The sequence below is a fragment of the Triturus cristatus genome, chromosome 6 (assembly GCF_964204655.1).
Source record: "Triturus cristatus chromosome 6, aTriCri1.1, whole genome shotgun sequence".
In the NCBI taxonomy this organism is placed as follows: Eukaryota; Metazoa; Chordata; class Amphibia; order Caudata; family Salamandridae; genus Triturus; species Triturus cristatus.
Window position 1 is genome coordinate 386,339,465 of NC_140589.1, and position 22,149 is coordinate 386,361,613.

Here is a 22,149-nt window from a genome sequence, read left to right on the forward strand (position 1 = left end):
TTTGTATTGTGACAATGTTTATATGTATTTGAGGCTTTGATGTATGTTGACATGGTCTGTCCTTCTGCACTGAGTGTTGTATTAAGTTTTCACGCTTGTTATAGGTGCACTAGGTCTGAAAATTAAGCCGCAGAATAAACCAGGGCTTTTTTGCTATATTTGTAAAATTGACATCGTTTTATGTCCGATATTGTCATGTGGTGGTTTTTCCATGTTGCATCAGCTAAGGGGAGTTTTCAGTTATTTTACTACATTCTCACGGTGCCTGCGGTAGTGGAGCTTCTCCATAAGCATGCCTCTATTTTGTGCTAACAGAGTTCAAAAAGTAGAAAGAGCTAATTCTTCTGAACTTCCTTCATGCTTCAATGGAAAATATTATTTACAGCTTGGTGTTGAAAACACTAGGTTGCAAGCAAGAAACAATATGAAGAGAAAACTATATAAATTGAACCCAATTATGGAGGAATGAGAAGAGAAACTAGTTGCTGGGAGGCAAGCTGTCTGTTGAGAAACCTATGGATATTAAATGACTCAACACAAATTGGTTAGAAACATGATGCTGCAAATTAGGAGTTGTATGCAACCTAGTTAGGGATGTGAGGTGAACAATTGCATGGGGTCTATATTGTATTCACTCTAATAATATTCATTATCAGTGAGGTAAAGTATTGTTGTTATAATGACAATTCTTATTCAGATGATTTATAAAAGGTCAACATATAATAAAAACTATTAAATATACCAATTTTGTGTGCGTATTGATTCCACTTGTTCATGGTGAGGGCCCTTTTCTATTCCCTGCAACAATAAGAAATTCTCTGACGTTTCTGTCTGATTCTAAACATCTCACTCCTTCAAAAACATCCAAGATGAGCGGCAGAAATATCTATGTCCATTTTCTTCACTTCAAACAAAAGTGATTCAATGATAAACCACCCTTGTTTCCAAGTTCACAATCATTGCAAATACAACCTAGATCATGGGAGAATGATGAATCTAAATCATACAAACCTGCCACAGGGCCACATTTACTGGAAGAGACAGGACTTAATTTGAAGGAAGCCAGTATGCATCACCCTTGCGTGCATCAAGTGCATTCAACGGGTACATAATGTAGACACGCAGTCTTGGGAATGGCTACAGGGGCATTACCTGATCAGAATTAGAGTGTGGAAACATATCTAGAGTCTCTCCTGCTCTGGTAAACACCAATGATGCCCTTAGGAAGCACTTGATTCACAGTTTGCTTGGGTTACTTTGATAGGAGGAATGTACCACATTTGCAAAAAATACAGGGGAGCCCAGGGAACAAAGAAATGATCACCCTGAGACTTTTGTCATTGCAGTTAGGCTTGACTTTTATATCGGCTATCACTGGGCTATAACTTCCATTTTCTCAGTCGAGTGGAAATGCTGCTTCAGACTTCACTCCTTAATTTCAATTGATCATATTGTTTTGTACTATTTAAACCACACTACAGTTTTGAATATTATCATTTTCAATATAATTTAATTGCTAAGTATTATTTCTTCTTTTCCATCTTCCATTTATTAGGAAACTTGAGTATGAACACAAACCATTTGGACATGTATTTATCAATCATTTATACAAATTACTATAGGAAGGATTGTTAATTTTCTGGTGCAAGTATCAATCGACTTCGGTCAGATGGAGATTATACTAAGCAACACTTACAAATATTCCACCACAATGAAAGCGATTGACTAAAAGCAACAAGACCTACATCATATAATAATGCATAAGATGTCCCTTCCCAGTCATGAATCATTTGCATTAAACTGAAAGAGTTGCTATTAAGCGTAAGGACTGAGGAAAGCAGGACTTTATAAAGATGTATGGATCTTCACTGATGGAACTGCTTCAACTCTTTTCTTTATTTCCCACCACTGGAGCTCCTCCCTCTCTCTGATGTCCAAGGATGCCTTTATAAAAATTCAGGACCATGTCATGAAAGGCCTGAAATTATTGGAGGTTACACCTTCTTAAATATCCATATTTTATTGGCCTTACTTCTCTTATGACAGGACCTGCCATCCTTCAGAAACACTGAGACATGCTACTTAAGAAAACAATGTTTTCAAGAGACTGCTATGAAAGCGATTACACTTCGTTTCTTCACCATTGATCTTGTGAACTCATCTAATTTGCAGGACAACGTGTTCTTCTTTTACTGGTGTGTTCTTTCCAATGGTGTGTAGGAAGCTGGCTTAGTATATGGTGCTCACTTATGTAAGTGTAGCACCTTGCACTAATCCAAGCAATGGGAATTTAAAATTATATCTCCTCTTTCTTAGGGCTCGATTATGATGCGGTTTGGAAAGCTTCCCAACCGGATGGGTTTGGGAATGGTTTCAAACCAAATCAGATCGGGAGAGTCCAACCGAACGAGTACGATGCATCCGGATGCTTCCAGATACAATTTGGTTGGACTCCCATTGACTTCAATGGGAGCCTTTGTTCCGACCAAATGCATAGGCTCCCATTGAAGAAAGGGGTGGCTGGAAAAAATTGGACACCCTGTGGCGGGCACCCCTGACACACTGTGCATGGCTGGTAAGGGAAGACCCATGGGTACCCCCACCAGCCTGATTGGGAAGGCTCCAGGTGCAGGGGGTCCCACTACGGGCCCCTAAAGTCTGATTTCGACTGCCAATTTGAGTCGGATGGCACGATTCCGAAAGGCTGTCCAAATCCAGCATCGTACTCGGTTGTTAGGATACACGGCCCATAGAGATGTACAATTCTGCTCCGTATGGCTTGGTCATTCCAAATGCCATCGGGTTTGGAGTCGGATATTCCTAACGCCTAACTCACATCATACTCGGTTGGTTGGAAACCTTTCAGAGTCGGTTAGAAAGACACATTCCCGGACCAATTTGGATGGAGCAAATGCCATTAGGAGGCACCAGATTCAGGCCTTAGTGTTGTTTTGCATGTGTTATTCATTGATGAAAGAGGGTTTGGAGTTCCACTGTGTTCCTGAACTCATCTAGTGGGACTAATCAAGACCAGAAAACACCACCTGCACAGTACCGTTCAGTAGTTTGTGTATGGGTGACAGTCCAACTGGATTTCAAATTGGTATTGGTGCATTGAACGGAATTCTTGCACCAAGGAGGTAGAAATCTAACCCCTGTGGCTTTGGGAGGACCCCCTGATTGTGACAGTTTGGCCCATCAAGGCTGCCTGCAGTGAGAAGCAACAAGAGGAAAAGTTGAAGAGAGGGGCTTAAGATTAAAATCTCAGATATTGACAAACCCCTGCCCCACTGCCTTATTGTGAATTTGAACTATAATTTGTATAGTAAACATTTTGCAGCCTGGTATGAAGCATACTTCTCTATATCATCCATCTTATGTTTTTACCTGTTATTGCATGCTCCGGTGATGAGTCTGTATTTTGTAGCTAGACATTTTTTGGGACATATTGGTGGCAGCATGTAAGGAAGACATCCTGATACATTGGCAATCATGGCAAGCATTTCCTCCGATAACCGATCTAGAAAAGAAATCCATCTCTTAAGTAATGTTTGCATTTGTGTTCGGTTATTGAAGACATTACTCAGTCTTCCCTATAGCCGAGACGTTATTATAAGTCTTGTGTAAATTTATAGTACTGACGTAAATGAAGTATTCGTTTTCTGACTGATAGAATATACAGGACAATAATCATTCTCTCTATAAAATTCCACCTTCTGTTGGGAATAATTGAGGCACACTGCTATGTTTGCATGATTTACTGGATGTGCATGCTTCTTCTCTCATCTTTGTCTTATTCAATAAGCATACGCCTATTTTATGACAAAATAAAGGTGATAAAAAAGCAAAGACACCTACATCAAGAAAAGGAAATGAGACAAATACAAATAGGCATTATTATTCGAAATATTGATATATTTGTTTAAGGCAAACTCAGTTATAAATACTTTTTTTCCCTTTTCTTTCAGTTGCGCATGTCTAATTATTAAATTCCTGTATATATCTAACCAACAAAATAGGTAATAAAAATATTGTTATTTACAATAAGGGATATTAAATGCATTTCTGTAGCATATTGACTATTAAAGATAGACAACGTATAGGTGAACTTGGTCTTGGTCAAAACTTAATCCACCTACAGCTCTCAAGCTGTGCTTGATTTGTAAATGAAATAGTGACGGTGGTCAAAGCTCTGCTCTGAAATGCAGCTGGTGCAATTAAATTTGCGCGCACGGATTTCCAAGGCTGTGTATTCCTAAACCCCCCTCATTCATCTTTAACTTGCCAAAAGACTCCCCACTCACCTTCATCTCACCTCTGTATGTCCCTGCTTTCTCACTTTGTGACTGTGTTTATGCCTTTCTCTTCCTCCATCCTTACATTTTTTTAATGTTTCCTCTTCCTCTCAGTAAATGTTTAGTGCAGATAAATAAGTGCAGGCCCCCAAAAATAAGTGCTGGTGCTCCCCACCGGAAACCACCATCCCAAATTAATCACTGCTCTCAAGAGTAAGGGAGGCCTGAGGAATCTCCAGTGTGTGGCCCATGTTGAATAAGTGGGTTTCGCAATTTGGAAACCTGAGCAGAACCTTGCCTCAATGGAAAACATTCTCCTTCTACTTCTACTAATTATGACAGCTCTTTGAAAGAAATATACCGTTACATCTGCTGGACATTACTGGTTGTGGGGATATATAGGACTTGAAGGTTCACCAAGAACCCGACGAACCCAGATCCAAAAACTGAGCAGCAACTTGCAATGGTTTTTTATTATGTACCGGGTATATAGTAATTATTCTGTAAAAATGTGTACATGGAAAAATCGGTATGAAAGACACCTATGTATTTCTGAAATGGGAACAAAATATAGAGTTTAGAAACAGTAGATATTTGCACATTTCCGAAATTGGGAATACTCATACTAGCAAGAGAATTATCAGTCATTTTTTAGAATGACTTCTTTTTTACACAATGTCTTTCATTTGGAAGGCAGAAATGCATCGAAAGTCAATAGGTAATAACAGTTCCTTTACAAATCTGAATTACCCTAAGTCTCCCGATAAAAATGGTACCTCACTTGTAGGGGTAGGCATAGTGCCCACAACAGGAAATGGCTCAAAACCCAACGTGAACACACCACATTTTCACAATGCAAAATTACCCTTTTTTAGCAAAGTGCCAAGCTGTAGTTTTTGAACCCCAGCTCTGCCGGCACCTAGGGAAACCTAGCAAACCTATACATTTTTGAAAACTAGACACCCAGGGAAATCTAAGATGGGGTGACTTGACTGCCTCCCACCAGGTTCTGTTACCCAGAATCCCTTGCAAACCTAAAAAATTGCCAAAAAAACACTTTTTCCACACATATATCTGGTGGAAAGTTCTGGAATCTGCGTGGATCCACAAATTTCCACCCACCCCGCATTCCCCAAAGTCTTCCGAGAAAAATAGTATCTCACTTGTGTGGGTAAGACCAGTTCCCGCGACAGGAAACGGCGCAAAACGTAACATGGACACACCTCAATTTTGTAGCGAAAAATGACCCTTTTTTGGCAAAGTGCCTAGCTGTAGTTTTTGAACCATAGCTCTGCCAGCACCTAGGGAAACCTAGCAAATCTATACATTTTTGAAAACTAGACACCCAGGGGAATCCAGGATGGGGTGACTTGACTGCCTCCCACCAGGTTCTGTTACCCAGAATCCCTTGCAAACCTCAAAAATTGCCAAAATAAACACATTTTCCCCATATTTCTGTGGTGGAAAGTTCTGGAATCTACTTGGATCCCCAAATTTCCACCCACCCAGTGTTCCCCAAAGTCTTCCGAGAAAAATGGTACCTCACTTGTGTGGGTCGGCCTAGTGCCCGCGACAGGAAACGGCGCAAAACGCAACGTGGACACACCTCAATTTCGCTGTGAAAAATGGCCCTTTTTTGGCAAAGTGCCTAGCTGTAGTTTTTGAATCATAGCTCTGCCGGCACCTAGGGAAACCTAGCAAACCTATAAATTTTTGAAAACTAGACACCCAGGGGAATCCAGGAAGGGGTGACTTGACTGCCTCCCACCAGGTTCTGTTACACAGAATCCCTTGCAAACCTAAAATATTGTGTCAACAAAGAGAGGGATAGGTGGGTAAGATTAACGAGGTCCAGTGTACATACCCAAAAGACTGATGAGACAAAAAGGGTACAAAGTTCCTCAGGTCAGAGAAGAAAAAGTTATGGTTTCAGCAAAAAATGTCGTATGTCATGGATAGGGGGAAACCCTTAGTTGGAACTAGGGCCCTCACACACCCAGCAAGCTAGGTGTCATGCTTCATCATTTGAGCCTGCCCCTCGTCAGGTCGGCGCTGCAATTCCTGACGGGCTCCCAATAATGGGGCTCTTTGGCGGGGATCTTCTGTTCCTGCCGAAGGGTGCTGTGGGGGTAAGGGGCCCTAGAATGTGTAGATGTGGTGTAAGGATAAAATAGGTACTGTTAGTCCACAAAAAAATGTATTTAATGGAGTGGTAAACAGCCTAATTAAAAGAAATGAGAAAAGTGAGGTGGGGATAGCTACTAGTGGTTATGACGCTAGTTGTGTATGCCCTACTCTCAAAAAGATCAACATGTTTCTTGCCTATAAAGCCAGTAAGTAGTCACGGCAATTCGTCAGGATCAAAAAACATAGACTATCTACAACAAAGGTATGTGTGTTTTACATACCCGAGAGGTGCTCAGGAGTAACCTATGAAGAGATTGGAGACAGAAAAAACATGACAACATACTGCATGGTAAATAATACACACATAACATAATGAGCTGAAATCATCAAGAGTCTCCTGGGGAGAAGTTCCCAGGGCGGGTATTGAAAGGTCACAAAGGACGGATCAAGAGACAGGACTCGGGGCGGAGACAGAGGGGAGGTGCAAAACTCACCTCTTGTATTAGCAAGACAATCTTGCAGCAGTCTCCGGCGGGTAAAAAGGACTCCCAACGTGGGTCCTAGGGTAAAAAACCGGGAAGAGCGATTATAAAAAACCAAGCATGGACCAAAATCCACAGTGGCATGATCGTCCCGGCAATCCAAGCGGTAAGTAAAGTGTTGGAGGGTGAAGGCAGCCTTATATTTCAAAAGGTACTAACGTGAGCGATAAGGTGTGCAGCCGTGGTAACCCTCGTGCTCAGGGGCCAAGGTGTGTCGCCGCCCAAATGGTCAGCGAGGTCAATAACTGGGTTGTTACGGAAGGCTCGTGAGCAAACAGGGGGCGACCGCCATAGCCACTGATAGCGGATGGGTCAGAGCAGGACGTTCTCGCTCGAGGTGCCATTGAAGTCATGGAGGCGCCAAAAAGCCCCCTCAATGCAGCCAAACTCACCTTATGGAAAATAGAGCGGCGGAACACGATGCACTCACCTGCGTCGTTCGACGCGTGGGATGAAAGACCTACCCCTGCCGCCGGACCTGGGATGGGTCCCGTCCAGTGTCGGTCTTGGCCAGATAAGGATATCGAGAGACGCCAATTACGTCACGTGACCATGGTTGTCTCAATCCCATTGGTCGGGGAATAGATTGAGGGGCGGCCATGTTGGAACGGGTAGAGTGAATAGCTATCGGGATCTGGTATGAGTCAGGAAGTGATACTACATTGGTAGGTGTACTCAAAGAGCAGGGTGCCTTAGCGATATAGATTAAAGCAAGGCAAAAGGTGAGTGACCAGGCACAGTCCCCCCAAAAAAAACCGGGATAATGGTGGCGGTCGCGGGGGCCATGATGGAGTTTCAATGACCTAAAAAATCTACGGGGGTATAACCCGTGAATAGGGGTCTAAAAACAGCGCGGCAACTATCCGCACGGGAGACAGACACATATAAACGAACAGAGGGAGGCAGAGAAAAAGATAAAATAAGATACGAGTATTGTGTATCTATTTACTACAGTGAAAAAAGGGATCTAGGTGGTTTGTGATCTCTTCATGGTGTATTTTCAACTATCAACACTGCTAGGGAGGTGAGGTCCGCATGAAAGATAACAGGATTGGCCAAGGTGGTCGTAAGAGTAACAGGCATACATCGTGTATTAAGGAAGGGTCACAGGTCCTATTAGGGAGCATGCTTACCCACTGAGTGTGGACCAAGGGATGTCGTCGTTCAGCCCAGTCAGATGCGAAGACAGTCTAAGAACCCATCTTTGCTCAAGTTTAAACAAAGCATTTTGAGAGATCTGAGGATGTGCTTCTAAGACCACCCAGTTGATGGAGTCTGTCTGATGTTGCATTGTTTTAAAATGGGTGTAGAGTTTGGTGGTCACTCTCTGACATCGTATGTTACTCTTGGCCCTAGTTCCAACTAAGGGTTTCCCCCTATCCATGACATACGACATTTTTTGCTGAAACCAAAACCTAAAATATTGCCCAAAAAATGAATTTTCCCTATATTTCTCTGGTGGAAAGTTCTGGAATCTGCATGGATCCACAAATTTCCACCCACCCCGCGTTCCCCAAAGTCTTCCGAGAAAAATGGTACCTCACTTGTGTGGGTCAGCCTAGTGTCCGCGACAGGAAACGGCGCAAAACGTAACGTGGTCACACCTCAATTTTGTATCGGAAAATGACCCTTTTTTGGCAAAGTGCCTAGCTGTAGTTTTTGAACCATAGCTTTGCCGGCACCTAGGGAAACCTAGCAAATCTATACATTTTTGAAAACTAGACACCCAGGGGAATCCAGGATGGGGTGACTTGACTGCCTCCCACCAGGTTCTGTTACCCAGAATCCCTTGCAAACCTCAAAAATTGCCCAAAAAATATATTTTCCCCATATTTCTGTGGTGGAAAGTTCTGGGATCTACTTGGATCCCCAAATTTCCACCCACCCAGTGTTCCCCAAAGTCTTCCGAAAAAAATGGTACCTTACTTGTGTGGGTCAGCCTAGTGTCCGCGACAGGAAACGGCGCAAAACGTAACGTAGACACACCTCAATTTTGTATCGGAAAATGACCCTTTTTTGGCAAAGTGCCTAGCTGTAGTTTTTGAACCATAGCTCTGCCGGCACCTAGGGAAACCTAGCAAACCTATACATTTTTGAAAACTAGACACCCAGGGGAATCCAGGATGGGGTGACTTGACTGCCTCCCACCAGGTTCTGTTACACAGAATCCCTTGCAAACCTAAAAAATTGCCCAAAAAATGAATTTTCCCTACATTTCTCTGGTGGAAAGTTCTGGAATCTGCGTGGATCCACAAATTTCCACCCACCCCGCGTTCCCCAAAGTCTTCCGAGAAAAATGGTACCTCACTTGTGTGGGTCAGCCTAGTGCCCGCGACAGGAAACGGCGCAAAACGTAACGTGGACACACCTCAATTTTGTATCGAAAAATGACTCTTTTTTGGCAAAGTGCCTAGCTGTAGTTTTTGAACCATAGCTCTGCCGGCACCTAGGGAAACCTAGCAAACCTATACATTTTTGAAAACTAGACACCCAGGGGAATCCAGGATGGGGTGACTTGACTGCCTCCCACCAGGTTATGTTACCCAGAATCCCTTGCAAACCTCAAAAATTACCCAAAAAAACACATTTTCCCCACATTTCTCTGTTGGAAAGTTCTGGAATCTACGTGGATCCACAAATTTCCACCCACCCCGCGTTCCCCAAAGTCTTCTGAGAAAAATGGTACCTCACTTGTGTGGGTCGGCCTAGTGCCAGCGACAGAAAACGGCGCAAAACGCAACGTGGCCACACCTCAATTTCGCTGTGAAAAATGACCCTTTTTTGGCAAAGTGCCTAGCTGTACTTTTTGAACCATAGCTCTGCCGGCACCTAGGGAAACCTAGCAAACCTATACGGTTTTTGAAAACTAGACACCCAGGGGAATCCAGGGAGGTATGGCTTGCGTGGATCCCCCAACATTTCCTTACCCAGAATGCCCTGCAAACCTCAAATTTAGCTGAAAAAATCACCTTTGTCACACATTTTTGTGTGGGAAAGTTGTGGCATCACTGGGCTGACACAAATTTCCTATCTTCCAGCGTTCCCCCGGGTCTCCCGATAAAAATGGTTCCTCAGTCGTGTGGGAGGCCTAAGGACCCGCCACGGGCAAGGGTCAAAAACGGTCTGCCCGGTGATGCCACAACTTTCCCACACAAAAATTTGTGAAAAAGGTGATTTTTACAGCTAAATTTGAGGTTTGTAGGGCATTCTGGGTAAGGAAACTTTGGAGGATCCACGGAAGCCATACCTCCCTGGAATCCCCCGGGTGTCTAGTTTTCAGAAATGTGTGGGTTTGGTAGGTTTCCCTAGATAGCCGCCAAGCCCGGTGCCAAAAACTCATGGGACCCCCTTTGCAAAACCAGGTTGTTTTGTGATCGGTAATTTTGATGTCTCCTCAATTGGTTTTGGGCCCTTGCCTGATGCGGGCAGTAGGCCTACCCACGCAAGTGAGGTACCATTTTTCTCGGAAGACTTTGGGGAACGCGGAGTGGGTGGAATTTTGTGGACCCACGCAGATTCCAGAACTTTCCACCGCAGAAATGTGAGGAAAATTTGTTATTTTGGACACATTTTTAGGTTTGCAATGGATTCTGGGTAACAGAACCTGGTGAGAGCCAGTCAAGTCACCCCATCCAGGATTCCCCTCGGTGTCTAGTTTTAAAGAATGTACAGGTTTGCTAGGTTTGCCTAGGTGCCGGCAGAGCTATGGTTCAAAAACTACAGCTAGGCCCAAAATCCACAGGTATGCACATTGCTAAAAAAAAGCCGGAGCCCAGTGGGCTTTCTGCCGCCCTAGGGGGGAATCAGGGAAGGGGGTTTCATCCCGATATGCCCCTAAAGGGGCAGAAAGACTGTGGCTATTTTTTGTGGGGGTGGGGGCATTGGTATGACCATTTTGGGCAGCCCCCACCCCCACGCATAAAAAAAGCCTGTGTACTCGCGGGCGCCTAGTGGGCTTTCTGCCCCCCCAGGGGGCAGATCAGGGGCCGCTGCCACCAACTACCCTCCCAGGGGGGCAGAAACACTGGAGTTTCTCTGGGGGTGGTGTGGGGGTATTGTGATGTCATGCCCATTTTGGGGAGCCCCTACCCCTACACTAATAAACCAAAAAAATCCATGGTTTCTAGTGGACTTTCTGCGCCCCCCAGGGGGGGCCAGACTGGGGGCTACAGCTCCCATCTGCCTCCTGGGGGGCAGAAAGACTGTCATTTTTGTGGGGGGGAGGGTGGGGGCATTGGAGTGCCCGTTTCGGGCAGCCCACACCCTAAAAACAATTGCGCAAAAAAAATATCTCATGGATAGTGGGCTTTCTGCCCCTCGGGGGGCAGATTGGGGGATACTGCCCCATCTGCCCCCCAGGGGGGGGGCAGAAAGGCTGTAATGGTGGTGGGGAGTGGGGGCATTGGCGTGCCCATTTCGGGCAGCCTCCACCCTAAATAAAATCCATCACCCTAAAGAAAATTGCGCTAAAAAAATCCCTGGCGTCTAGTGGGCTTTCCGCCCCCCACGAAGGGGCAGATTAGGGGCTAATGCCCCATCTCCCCCCCAGGGGGGTAGAAAGGCTGTAATGATGGTGGGTGGGTGGGGGCATTGGCGTGCCCGTTTCGGGCAGCCCCCACCCTAAAAAAAAACTAAAAACGAATCCCTGGTATTTAGTGGGCTTTCTGATTAGGGGCCAATGCCCGATCTGCCCCCCGGGGGGGCAGAAAGGCTGTAGTAATTGGGGGGTGGGGTGGGGGCATGGGCCTGCCCGTTTTGGGCAGGCCCCACCTCTATTTTTTTTTTTTTCCCCTGGTGTCTAGTGGGCATTTTGCCCCCCCTGGGGGGGCAGATTGGGGGCCGATGTCCCATCTGCCACCCAGGGAGGGCAGAAAGGCTGTAATGGTGGCGGGAGGGTGGGGGCATTGGCGTGCCCGTTGCGGGAGCCCCCACCCTAAAAAAAACCTAAAAACTAATCCCTGGTATTTAGTAGGCTTTCTGCTTCCCCGAAGGGGCAGATTAGGGGCCAATGTCCCATCTGCCCCCCGGGGGGGCAGAAAGGTTGTAGTAATTGGGGGGTGGGGTGGGGGCATGGGCCTGCCCGTTTTGGGCAGCCCCCACCTCTATGTATTTTTTTATTTTTTATTCCCTGGTGTCTAGTGGGCTTTTTGCCCCCCCGGGGGGGCAGATTGGGGGCCGATGCCCCATCTGGCCCCCAAGGGGGGCAAAAAGACTAAATAGTGCCAACGTCAGTTGGGGGAGCAAAGGCCCTTGCCCAAGGGGCCGCTCCCCCCTCCCTGGTGTCTAGTGGGGAGATTCTCCCCTTTCCAACGATACCTCTCCCGTCTTTCTACGTGCTCAGGGGGCTGAGATAGCCCCTTGAGCACGTAGAAAGTGAAACTGAAATGAGCCTCTTGGCTCCTTTCAGTTTCACTTTCACTGTAATGACATCGACGCGATGTGCGCGCCGATCGTCATTACAGTGAAAGGGGGGGGCCTCGGGAGCTGGGGAAGCTCTTCCCCAGCTCCCGAGGCTATTTGCACTAAAAGGGAATCCCTCTGGTGCGGGTGAGGGAATGCCTCATGACGAGCTGGACTCGTCATGGGCACAACACGACTGTGCTCCATGACGAGTCCAGCTCGTCATGGGCACACAAGGGGTTAAATTGTGTGCTTAGAAACCACATTTTTAAAAGTGGCTGGTTTCTTGTCTTAAACCATCTTGTGTGCCTCTGCCTGATTTTTGCATTACGAATTGCATTATTATTGCATTACGAACTGCCTGATTCTTGCATCGCGAATCGCATGATTATTGCATTACACACTGCCTGATTCTTGCATCACGAACCTCATTATTATTGCATTATGAACTGCCTTATTCATTCATTACGAATCGCATTATTATTACATTACAAACTGCCTGATTCTTGCATTAAGGACTGTCCTATTATTACATTACGAACTGCATAGCATTGTATTAGGACTGCATTAGAGATCGTAGATGGCTCATTAATACCGCAAGAACCTACAAGTGATTGCTGGCCTAGTAACCGGCCAAGTGAATTATTACGAATACGCATATGTTGGTTTTCTATCATTTGGTCTCATTGTATTCCTTTTTATAAAGATACTGCTATTTTTATGAAACCAGTGTGGTGTCCATTTGTGGTGTTATCACTGTGTTACTGGGCGTGTGGTTGCAAATACTTTACACATTGCCTTGGAGATAAGCCTGGCTGCTCGTGCCAAGCTACCAGGGGGTGAGCTGGGGTTATCCAAAGGAGTGTCCCTCCTTACCCTGACTAGAAGCAAGGGTCCCTATTTGGACTAAGGTACCTACCTCAGCCAACTAGAGACCCCCAGTTCTAACATTCATATATATAAAAACAATATTTTGGACAATGATATTAGCAACAGCGATATTTATTTTTTATATTTTGGTCATTTACATTATTAGTATAGGAAAACAATATTTTTGAGTTTGATATTTTTGACATGATATTTTTGTATCACGCTATTGTTGCTGTTGATATTATGTTAGTGAACAATGAAAAAAAGTGAGGCCACAATTTTCCACTATCTCAGCTAGTGGTTGTACATATAGGTTGAAGAGCAAAGGACTCAAACTGGATTCCTGAGGCACATTTTACACTAAGGGGTGATTTTGTTGATTATTGGGCACCTGGAAGGTGCGGCCCTGTAAAACAATTTTAGCCAGGACAGGGGCCATATCTTTATTTCACAGGCCGTCTAATCTTTGAAGGAGCGTGTGATGATATACAGTCTCAAATGCTGCATTGAGGTCTAGCAGAATCAGTTGAGCGGCTCTTACATTATCCAGTTGAAGACTTAAAACATCAGTGACACCCAGCAGAGCTGATTAGCTGCTATGGCCTGATTGAAACCCGGATTGCAAGGGGTGGAGAAGGCCATTGAGTTCTGTGTACACGGTAAGTTGTTGGATCATGTGTTCTTCTAACTATTTTGCACAAATAGGTAGCAGAGATATATGTCTACAATTAAAACAAAAGAGTGGGTCAAGATTGGAGGCCTCATTTATGAGGCCCTATCGGCACTTTTGTGCCCCGGAACATCACTTTTTTGACATTCCGGCGGGGCAGTGTGCAACAGCATTTTTATAAGGCCGCGCAAAGCAACTTTACGTGGCTTTTCAAGGCCTTGTAAATATGTGCCCCTTTCACACAGAAAACTGCGTGAAAGGGGCGTTTCATGGGTGTTGCTGTGGGTGTTCCTATGCAACACCCATGGAACCTGACACAATCCCAGCTTTACGAGGCATGGTAAACCTGGGAATGCGTCAAAAGCGAATGTCACCCCAGGGGTGGCATTAGCGGGCGCAACGAAGAGAAATGGAAACATTTCTCCTTGTGCTTTCATTTATCTATGTGTGCTGCATTCTGCAGCACACATAGAAAAAGGAAAGCGCCTGAATGGATTGGTTTTGTGCAGGAAAGGTCCCTTCCTGCACGAAATCAATCATCCCCGCAATGGACAAGGATCCAATGAAAATACTGATTTATAGATCTCAGGGTAGCCCTAAAAGCATGACACATCTAAGGGCTGAAACCATTAAAGGAGGTGCACGTACAGCTGACCTGACTTGCTGCCGAAAGTTAACCTGTACATCGGCCATTTTTTTTAAATGATGCTTCTTCTTGGAGACAGGAATTAAACTATCCAATGAGAACCTGAGCCAAGTGTCTTTAAAGGAGTGTCGCCTCTACTGAATCCAGCAATAACTGGGGGTAAGCTTCTAGGATGGCATTCCACAGAGGGGCATCCAATTCTGCCCAGTTCCTGCCAGAAGATACCCAGTGCTTCTCGCGACTCTGTAAACTGTTTCCCAAAGAGAGTGAGAGAGGAACTGCAGATGTACACAGAGGTTTCCTGAGTAATCCGTGATTGACACTTTCTTCTATTATAAAGGACAGTGGTGACCTTTGGATGAAACACTGATGTACTCCCGGCAAAACTGGCCTAAGGGCATGGACCCACACTCCCGCTAGCAGATGGCGAGCTCTCAAAAGCTTTCTTGTTTACTGGGAGCGACTGCATGAGATAAGTTTGATATGGACCGACACATTGTGAAAATAAATTAGATGATTATTTTGTGACACAGCAACATGTAAGAATAACATAACATTCAATTCAGCTATGCGGTATGAATAGGAAATTAGGAATGCGCCAACATATATTAGTTTTGGAAACGTGTGAATTGACTGGCAGGCACAGAATTAGTTTAGAATGATTCTGGTGGGCTTCACGTCCAGCAACGTATGACACGCCGGTCATACAAATGAGCAGTGCACTTCAGTGAATAACTACAGATCCGAATGCGAGATGGTCTGAAAGCAGCTGTGTATTAATATTGCATCGCAGCCTTCAAGTATCTATTTGAAAGCCAGCGCCGACCTAAAATATGAAAGAATTTGCAATGATTTATGACTCTCTGTCCTCTGCTTTCAATGTTGTCATCCATCTATTAAGTTGCTGCATTAGAAAAACCGAGAGTAGTTCAATGAGAAAGAATTGAAGCAGAAAGGAAGGCATATTTCAACTTTTCATATATTTACCAAAGACTTGTCCAGATCGTCTGTTTTCGAAGATGGCTCTGTCTCTCGTCAATTGTGTTGTAATTTCCATTATTTCAGCTGCCCTGGATGCTTCCCAGCTCTCTTGTTGGGGTCGCTTTAAGAAAGCCATGAACTGAGCTGGCGAACACTCTTTCTTGGTTTTAGCATCCCTTTAAGAAACAAAAAGTAAGCTGCAACTGAGCTATTCTTGCCGAAATTGTTCACATCCACAATTTATTTCCAGGAAAATACACAGCAGCTTTATAATACGAGTCAGGCCAAGTCCATATAGATTTAGGAGCATCTGTAAGTATCCCAAAAAGAAATGTTAATCTCTTTTTAATAACCTACCTTTTTGTCATTTAAAAACAAAATGACGTTGCAGCGCCGCCTAACTATCAATGTGTGTCTGGTAATTTTTATTTGCGAACAAGTTTTGTACATTTGAGAATGTCTTGATTACTTACCGGAGATCTTACACTTGATCCAAATCGTTCTCGTCCACCTCGCTTTTAAAATTGATTAGCAAGATTTAAATATATCTACTCATTCGTCCATAATACCATCAGTTATTACATCAGAAGCCTACTTAAAGGTGTGGTGCTGGAATAATGTTCAGAGTGGGGTGCTGCTAATAAGATTACATCACTGAAGCCGTAGAGATCGTGAATTTCTCAAAGAGCAAGAACACCAAAAAAGCCACATCCATTCATCTGAGTAGGGTGTGGTGTAGCAAATTTAGCATTGAAATGGCCACAGAATTTGCAGTGAGATGACGTTTTACTGATAAAATTATATAGTGCACAAATGATAATGTATGTTAGCTTTCATCAAAATATTTATCATTTTCAACTCATCCAGTAAAGAGTCCTAATTCGTTTTAATCCTTTCTATGTATCCATTACGATTTAGAATTACAAAAAATGTACTTCATTAGTGCTTTGCTGAGGGCTGATATATTTTATAATATCTGTATAGGTTGTAGCATCCTACTCAGCCCGGGCACTCACCAATGACTACGCAACACGATGAGTAGTTATACACGTCTTTATTTTTCAGTGTGTAAGCAAGAACCCAACGTAAATCTGAATTCACTTCATTACCTTCCACCGCTTACGTCACAGGTCTACGGAGTCCAGAAGGAACCAAAAGAGTTCCATCATTCTTTACGTACATGACACTACACAGGTACTTCCATTTTTTGTGTGTTAGAAAAAATTGAGATCCTGCAGCCTTTCCTTTCACATTCACTGTACCCAAGATAGATTGTCAGATAGTTCACTTGATAAAATCCTGCAACGTTTCAGAGAAAGAAAAGTAAACACCAATGTATTGTCTTTACTGCATCCTTCACAGCCTCTGACTTGTTCCTGTAGAATGTTCGTATTGTTATGCTGCATTAGAATGTTCCCTGACTCCCTGAAGTCAGTTGAGACCTGAGGCTGAGCGCGTAGGACCCTGCTCCTGGTGGGGTTCATTTATTCAATTATCCATTTATTTCATATTCATTCTCGTCTAATGTACTTACCTGGAATAAACCTGATTATCTACCACTCAGACTGAATACTTGATCCTTTATACATCACTACATACCAATCCCTATGTAAACAGAATAAGGAGCAATTCGTCAGAAGACGTAGCCTGACATCTGAAGTCTGACTTTTGTCCTTGAACCCACAGAAACTGTGACAAGATAAAAATCGAATTTAAAGGTATGTTTATTGCTCATTCACCTACTGAACTCCAACATGGTTATTTTGGGAGTGCTACAACTGCATATTTAGGCATTTTTGCAGATTCTCATTCCGTAAAGGAGTATGCACAAGAAGCTGCAATAATCCAGCCATACTGTTGGTCCTTCGTGTGCTTTCTAGTGGACTTTATGCGTGGCGAACATTCAACCACACTATGCATAATGTAAATGTGCACAAACACAGTTGATGTTTACCTGTGGTACATAACGTGCACTGCACAAGTTAACTACTTTTAAGAGTTTTTGAGAAATAAGTCAGCAAATATCTAGTAGTAGATAGTCCTTGTGGTGAATAAGTAAGAATCTGGTACAAGATTGAGGAAGAATGAATGGTGTTTGTCTTTGGATTATTTTATTGCTCAAATGATTTCCCTATGGAAAAATATTTCCTTTACTTCCCCTTAAGGTATGACCCTTCCCTTCCTTATAGTCCCATTCCTGTACGATTTCTGCCTTTTGTGCTAGTTATTTTGCATTATTTTTTTTGGGGGGGGCAACCTGAAAAATGTTTGTGAAAATCCACTTACACTACACGTTTGGGGTGGTCACTGAATTCTTTCAGGGACACACACCCCACTCAAGTTCTCACTTTCTAAAACCCTGCTTAAACTTACAACATTAAACCATACAGGTGGATTTTATACAGTTGGTGATGCACTTTGTGCTTTGAAGATTTAACTCACTACGGGCCATATTATCAAGGACGTAGTTAAAATTATCACTGCTTTAGCGGAAGGAAACTGCCGCTAGTGCGGCGATAATGGGCTTGATAATATGCCCTTGTAAATTTCCATAGAAGCCCATGTTCCAGTGTGAACATGGGCTTCTATGGGAATTCACAAGGGCATATTATCAAGCGCATTATCGCCGCTTTAGCGGCAGTTTCCTGCTGCTAAATCGGCGATAATTTTAACGCCGTCCTTGATAATATGGCCCTACATTTCATAAGCCATCATATGCCTCCAGTGGCTAACAACAAAACCAATGCTCAAGTATAAGGTTTTCTTGGTTAGACAGCTACCTTGCAGACCTACTGGTTCTGTACAGGTGGACCTAGCACCTATGGTTGGCCACTCACACCATACTAGCTACTGTGCAATTTGTAAGACATATTTGGTGACAGAACACTCTATTTACAATACTACATTGTTTGAAATTCTCTTTGTATCCCTTTGCTTGGACAATACATTTATATACTTTAAGAATCCCTTCAAAAAAATATTTGTATGAAAAGCTTCTGGTCTGAAACACAATTGTTAACCATGATTCTAGAACTTCGTTCCCTTTAAGTCTCCTCCCAGCTCTCTGGAGTGAGTTTTGAGTTGCACTATCTCTAGAAAAGTAATTAGTTAGAGACAATGAAATAAATCAAGTAAATTCTGTGACTGGATGCTGAATTTTACAAGTGTTTTGTGGACATAGCCTTCACGTAAGTGTTCAGGAATGTGTACATAAAAATAATTAGGAGTGAGTGACTAGGGAGATGTGCAGGGTTTCGAATATTATCAAACTCAATAGGATTTATTGAGCAGCACCATCAGCACCACACAAAGAAGCAGAACTGCACCTATATCTGCACCAGAAGCCTTCCCATTCTGTTACAGAGTAAACAAGATTGGGAATGGTCAACTTGCCACCATTTAACACTATATTTACTATATTTGTGAAAGCTGCTTCATCTAATTATAGGGTTGGAAGCTGACTGCATTGCTAGATTGCATCCAGGGCAACAAGTTGGCAAGCAGCAGCATGGCACGGTTTCCTAATGCCAAAGGAATCTCACATTTCCTCTTCTCCTTATTTGGATGTATTGGAATCCAATAACTAAAAGGGGCCTGCAAGATCGCACCCATCCCATCGCTTGTGGGGCAGGGATGAGGGAAGGAGAGATACATACACCCTGTGCCTCTAAGTAATGCTCTTGCTTGTTTGATAGATTCTTTGATAAAGAATGCAGTGTCCATGTTTTGTTGTTCTGAAGTTTTTGTTCACTATTTTCTGAAGGTTGCCGGTGGAGTTGCAACACTCTTCAAAAGACTCCAGTGATCAAAACACCCACAAGAAAGAGCTCAAAGAGGATTGAAAGCCAATGACTCTGGAATCCTTACAGAAGCAGCCGAGGATGAAAGTGAGGGCATCCCATTATTTATTAGGATAGTTTACAGATATAAAGTGAACTCTCAAAATATTATAATGCCAGAACCTGGTTTCTGGTTATTACATCAAGCAAGCAGTGAGATTAGGTCATATGATTGCTGGCCCTATTTGGATCACATGTAAATGAATCCAGTGCCTTAAATTATAAACCTGGGAAAGCGTTTTAAGAACATAATATAGTTTATCATTAATTTGCAGAATTAACGTGTAGGCTTTGATGAAAAAAAAAAGCGTGTTTAAATGCAAAAATTGTAGTAGGCATCTATATTTATTTGTACTAGACCTAAAGTAGCTGAAGCAACAAGAAATGCTAAAGGTGCATAAAATGGTTATTTCTTGGCCTTCCCATGAACATGTTCTGCGTATTATATGAGATAAAGCCACCACATAGGCACACACAATACGAAGCATTACAGTTTTGGGAGAAAACAGCACATGCTATGGAGAGAGAGAAATACCAGAATAAAACTAAGAGAGCAGTGTGTAATTATACAGATGCATATGGAATGAGGAGCAACAGAGACGTAGGAAAGCTGCGGGTGAAGAGACTAGACTGTATCCAGCTATTACTACTGAAAAACCCAAGAAAAATATGGAAAAAGTTGAGGAGGGTGCTGCAAAGAAATCAGCTACCAATAGAGATTCAGGGATGACATTTTGGATGCACTGTTAGCCGCCCATCCACCACCTTATGGATCCCCTCTAACAAATGCTGAGGGTACTTCAACATCTAATGTAACCTTGGCTACAGCCTCTGTTGACGCAAAAATGATTCAAGTTGAAAGACCTTTACAGATTACACAGCCTATTGTTTAACCTGTTATATCTAATGTAGTGCCTACACAAGTTGAAAATGTTCCTACTGTGATACATCCAGTTAATACAGCTTCAATTATAACTTTACAAGCACCTGTTAATAGGATTGTTTCAGAACAACCATTAGCGACTCACAAAATGAGTACTCCGATTAATGTTGTCCCAAATGCAGTAGTTCAAGCAGCTTTTGGAGGAGCACCTGTGACAAGGTTTATCACAGAATTCACAAATTGTAGCCTAGACACCACCTCAAAAAGTTCAATCATTGAGAGAAAGGAGAATGAATGTCTTTACAACACCAGTAACACAGGGTGAGACTAACCTATTTGGAAATGGGATCTTTACCCCATGGTTTGAAGAATTGGCAGAGAATAAAAAGACGGAAAAACATGTTTGCACTACACAGCAGACAGAGACGGAGATACTGTTGATTGTTCCAAGATTAAAAATAGAGCTAGAAGAAGTAATCAGAAGATGTTTAGGTCTTGAGCAAGTGAACCAGTAGCATGAAAAAGAGCTGATATATTTGAGTAAAGAAATTACTCAACATGCAGCGACTACACATGATAAATTACCTGAATTAGCCAGAAAATATGAAGTTGATATTTCAAAAATTGTTCAATATCAGAAAAGTTTTAAGGTACAATTGGATGAGGAAGCTACTGAGACAATGCTTTCTTCAGGAATGCAATTACACATCACTGAATTAGTATAATGCGTTCGTAGGTTGAGGGAATTTGATAAATTAGAGAGCAAATGAGCAAAGAAAAATGAAAAGAACAAGAAACAATTAGAGGCAGTAGAAGAAAATAATAAGACAGTGACAGATTAAGAAGAAGCTTCAACTTATCTGTTGAGAGAAATACTAGGTGGAGAGTATATTCATGTACCTTGGAGCAGTGGAGATCTTGCAGCATTTATGAATAGTATTCCAAAATTGATAGAGAAGTCTGTACAGTGGTATACTCAAGTTGACGGATGTGTTAAAATTTCGAAGGTGTGTGGATACGTTCTTTGATATTGTAATGCCAAGTAATTTGTAGGCTGAGTGAAAAATTGCTATACAATGGCCACATGCTGAGCCAACGAGTGATGTCCACACTAATGCACCATCTCCTGTGGTTATAGAGAAATATGATGCAGTCATTACATTTCTGAAAAGCAAGCTTGCTCCAAAATATATTGATTAGGTAAAGATTAAAAGAAAAGTGCAAAAGTGCAAAAGGAAACAGTGCATAATTACTATGGGAGATTGCTTCAGGTGTTTCAACAACACAGTGGATGGGAATATCCCAGACAGAGTGATATGGGATTTTCTATCCCTCAGTTTGTTCTTGGGTTAAGACCAGAGATCAGTATGCACACAGAGTGGGATTTTCTGTCAGAGTTATGCAATGTATTGCAGTGACAAGCAAGAGATTAAACTAAAAAAGCTCAAGGAGAAGTTCATGCTAGACCAGATGAGGTTTGCTCAGAAAGGTTTTCAAAATCAGTCATTTGCAGGAAATCAAGGAGGAATCCAAAGTGTTGAAGTGCAGACTCAAAGTGTTCAAGGAAAATGTGGGGGTACACATGGTAAAAGGTAGAGGTGTTCTGATTGATCCAAATTCTGGTGTAGATGTTAAAATGCTGAAGAAAATAACTCTTTGTCAATTCTGTAATAAAATCGGACATTGGAAGAGGTAGTATAGATTGAAAACAAATAGATTTAGCGGAAATGGTCAAATGCAAGGAGGAAATCAGATGCATATGTAGAATGTACCAGTTCAGTGCCACTGACCTGGGGACCTGTTTGGTCACATGGGTACTTTACCATTAGAGCTATCCACAGGCAAACTCAATTCCATGCCCTTAGGTCTCAGCCCGGCCCACTTATTATTAGCCCA

General features: G+C 43.0%; 1 protein-coding gene across 1 annotated transcript in view; it reads right to left on the bottom strand.

Annotated features, from left to right (window-relative positions):
• The window catches only part of TPO (thyroid peroxidase), a 961,894-nt gene that overhangs the window by 812,998 nt on the left and 126,747 nt on the right, over positions 1–22,149 (bottom strand). Inside the window, exons 4-5 of the mRNA XM_085609184.1 lie at positions 15,538–15,707; positions 3,388–3,520 (exon numbers count right to left, since the gene is read on the bottom strand). Of these exons, the coding sequence (XP_085465310.1) occupies positions 3,388–3,520; positions 15,538–15,707 (303 nt within the window). The remainder of the gene's footprint in view (positions 1–3,387; positions 3,521–15,537; positions 15,708–22,149) is intronic.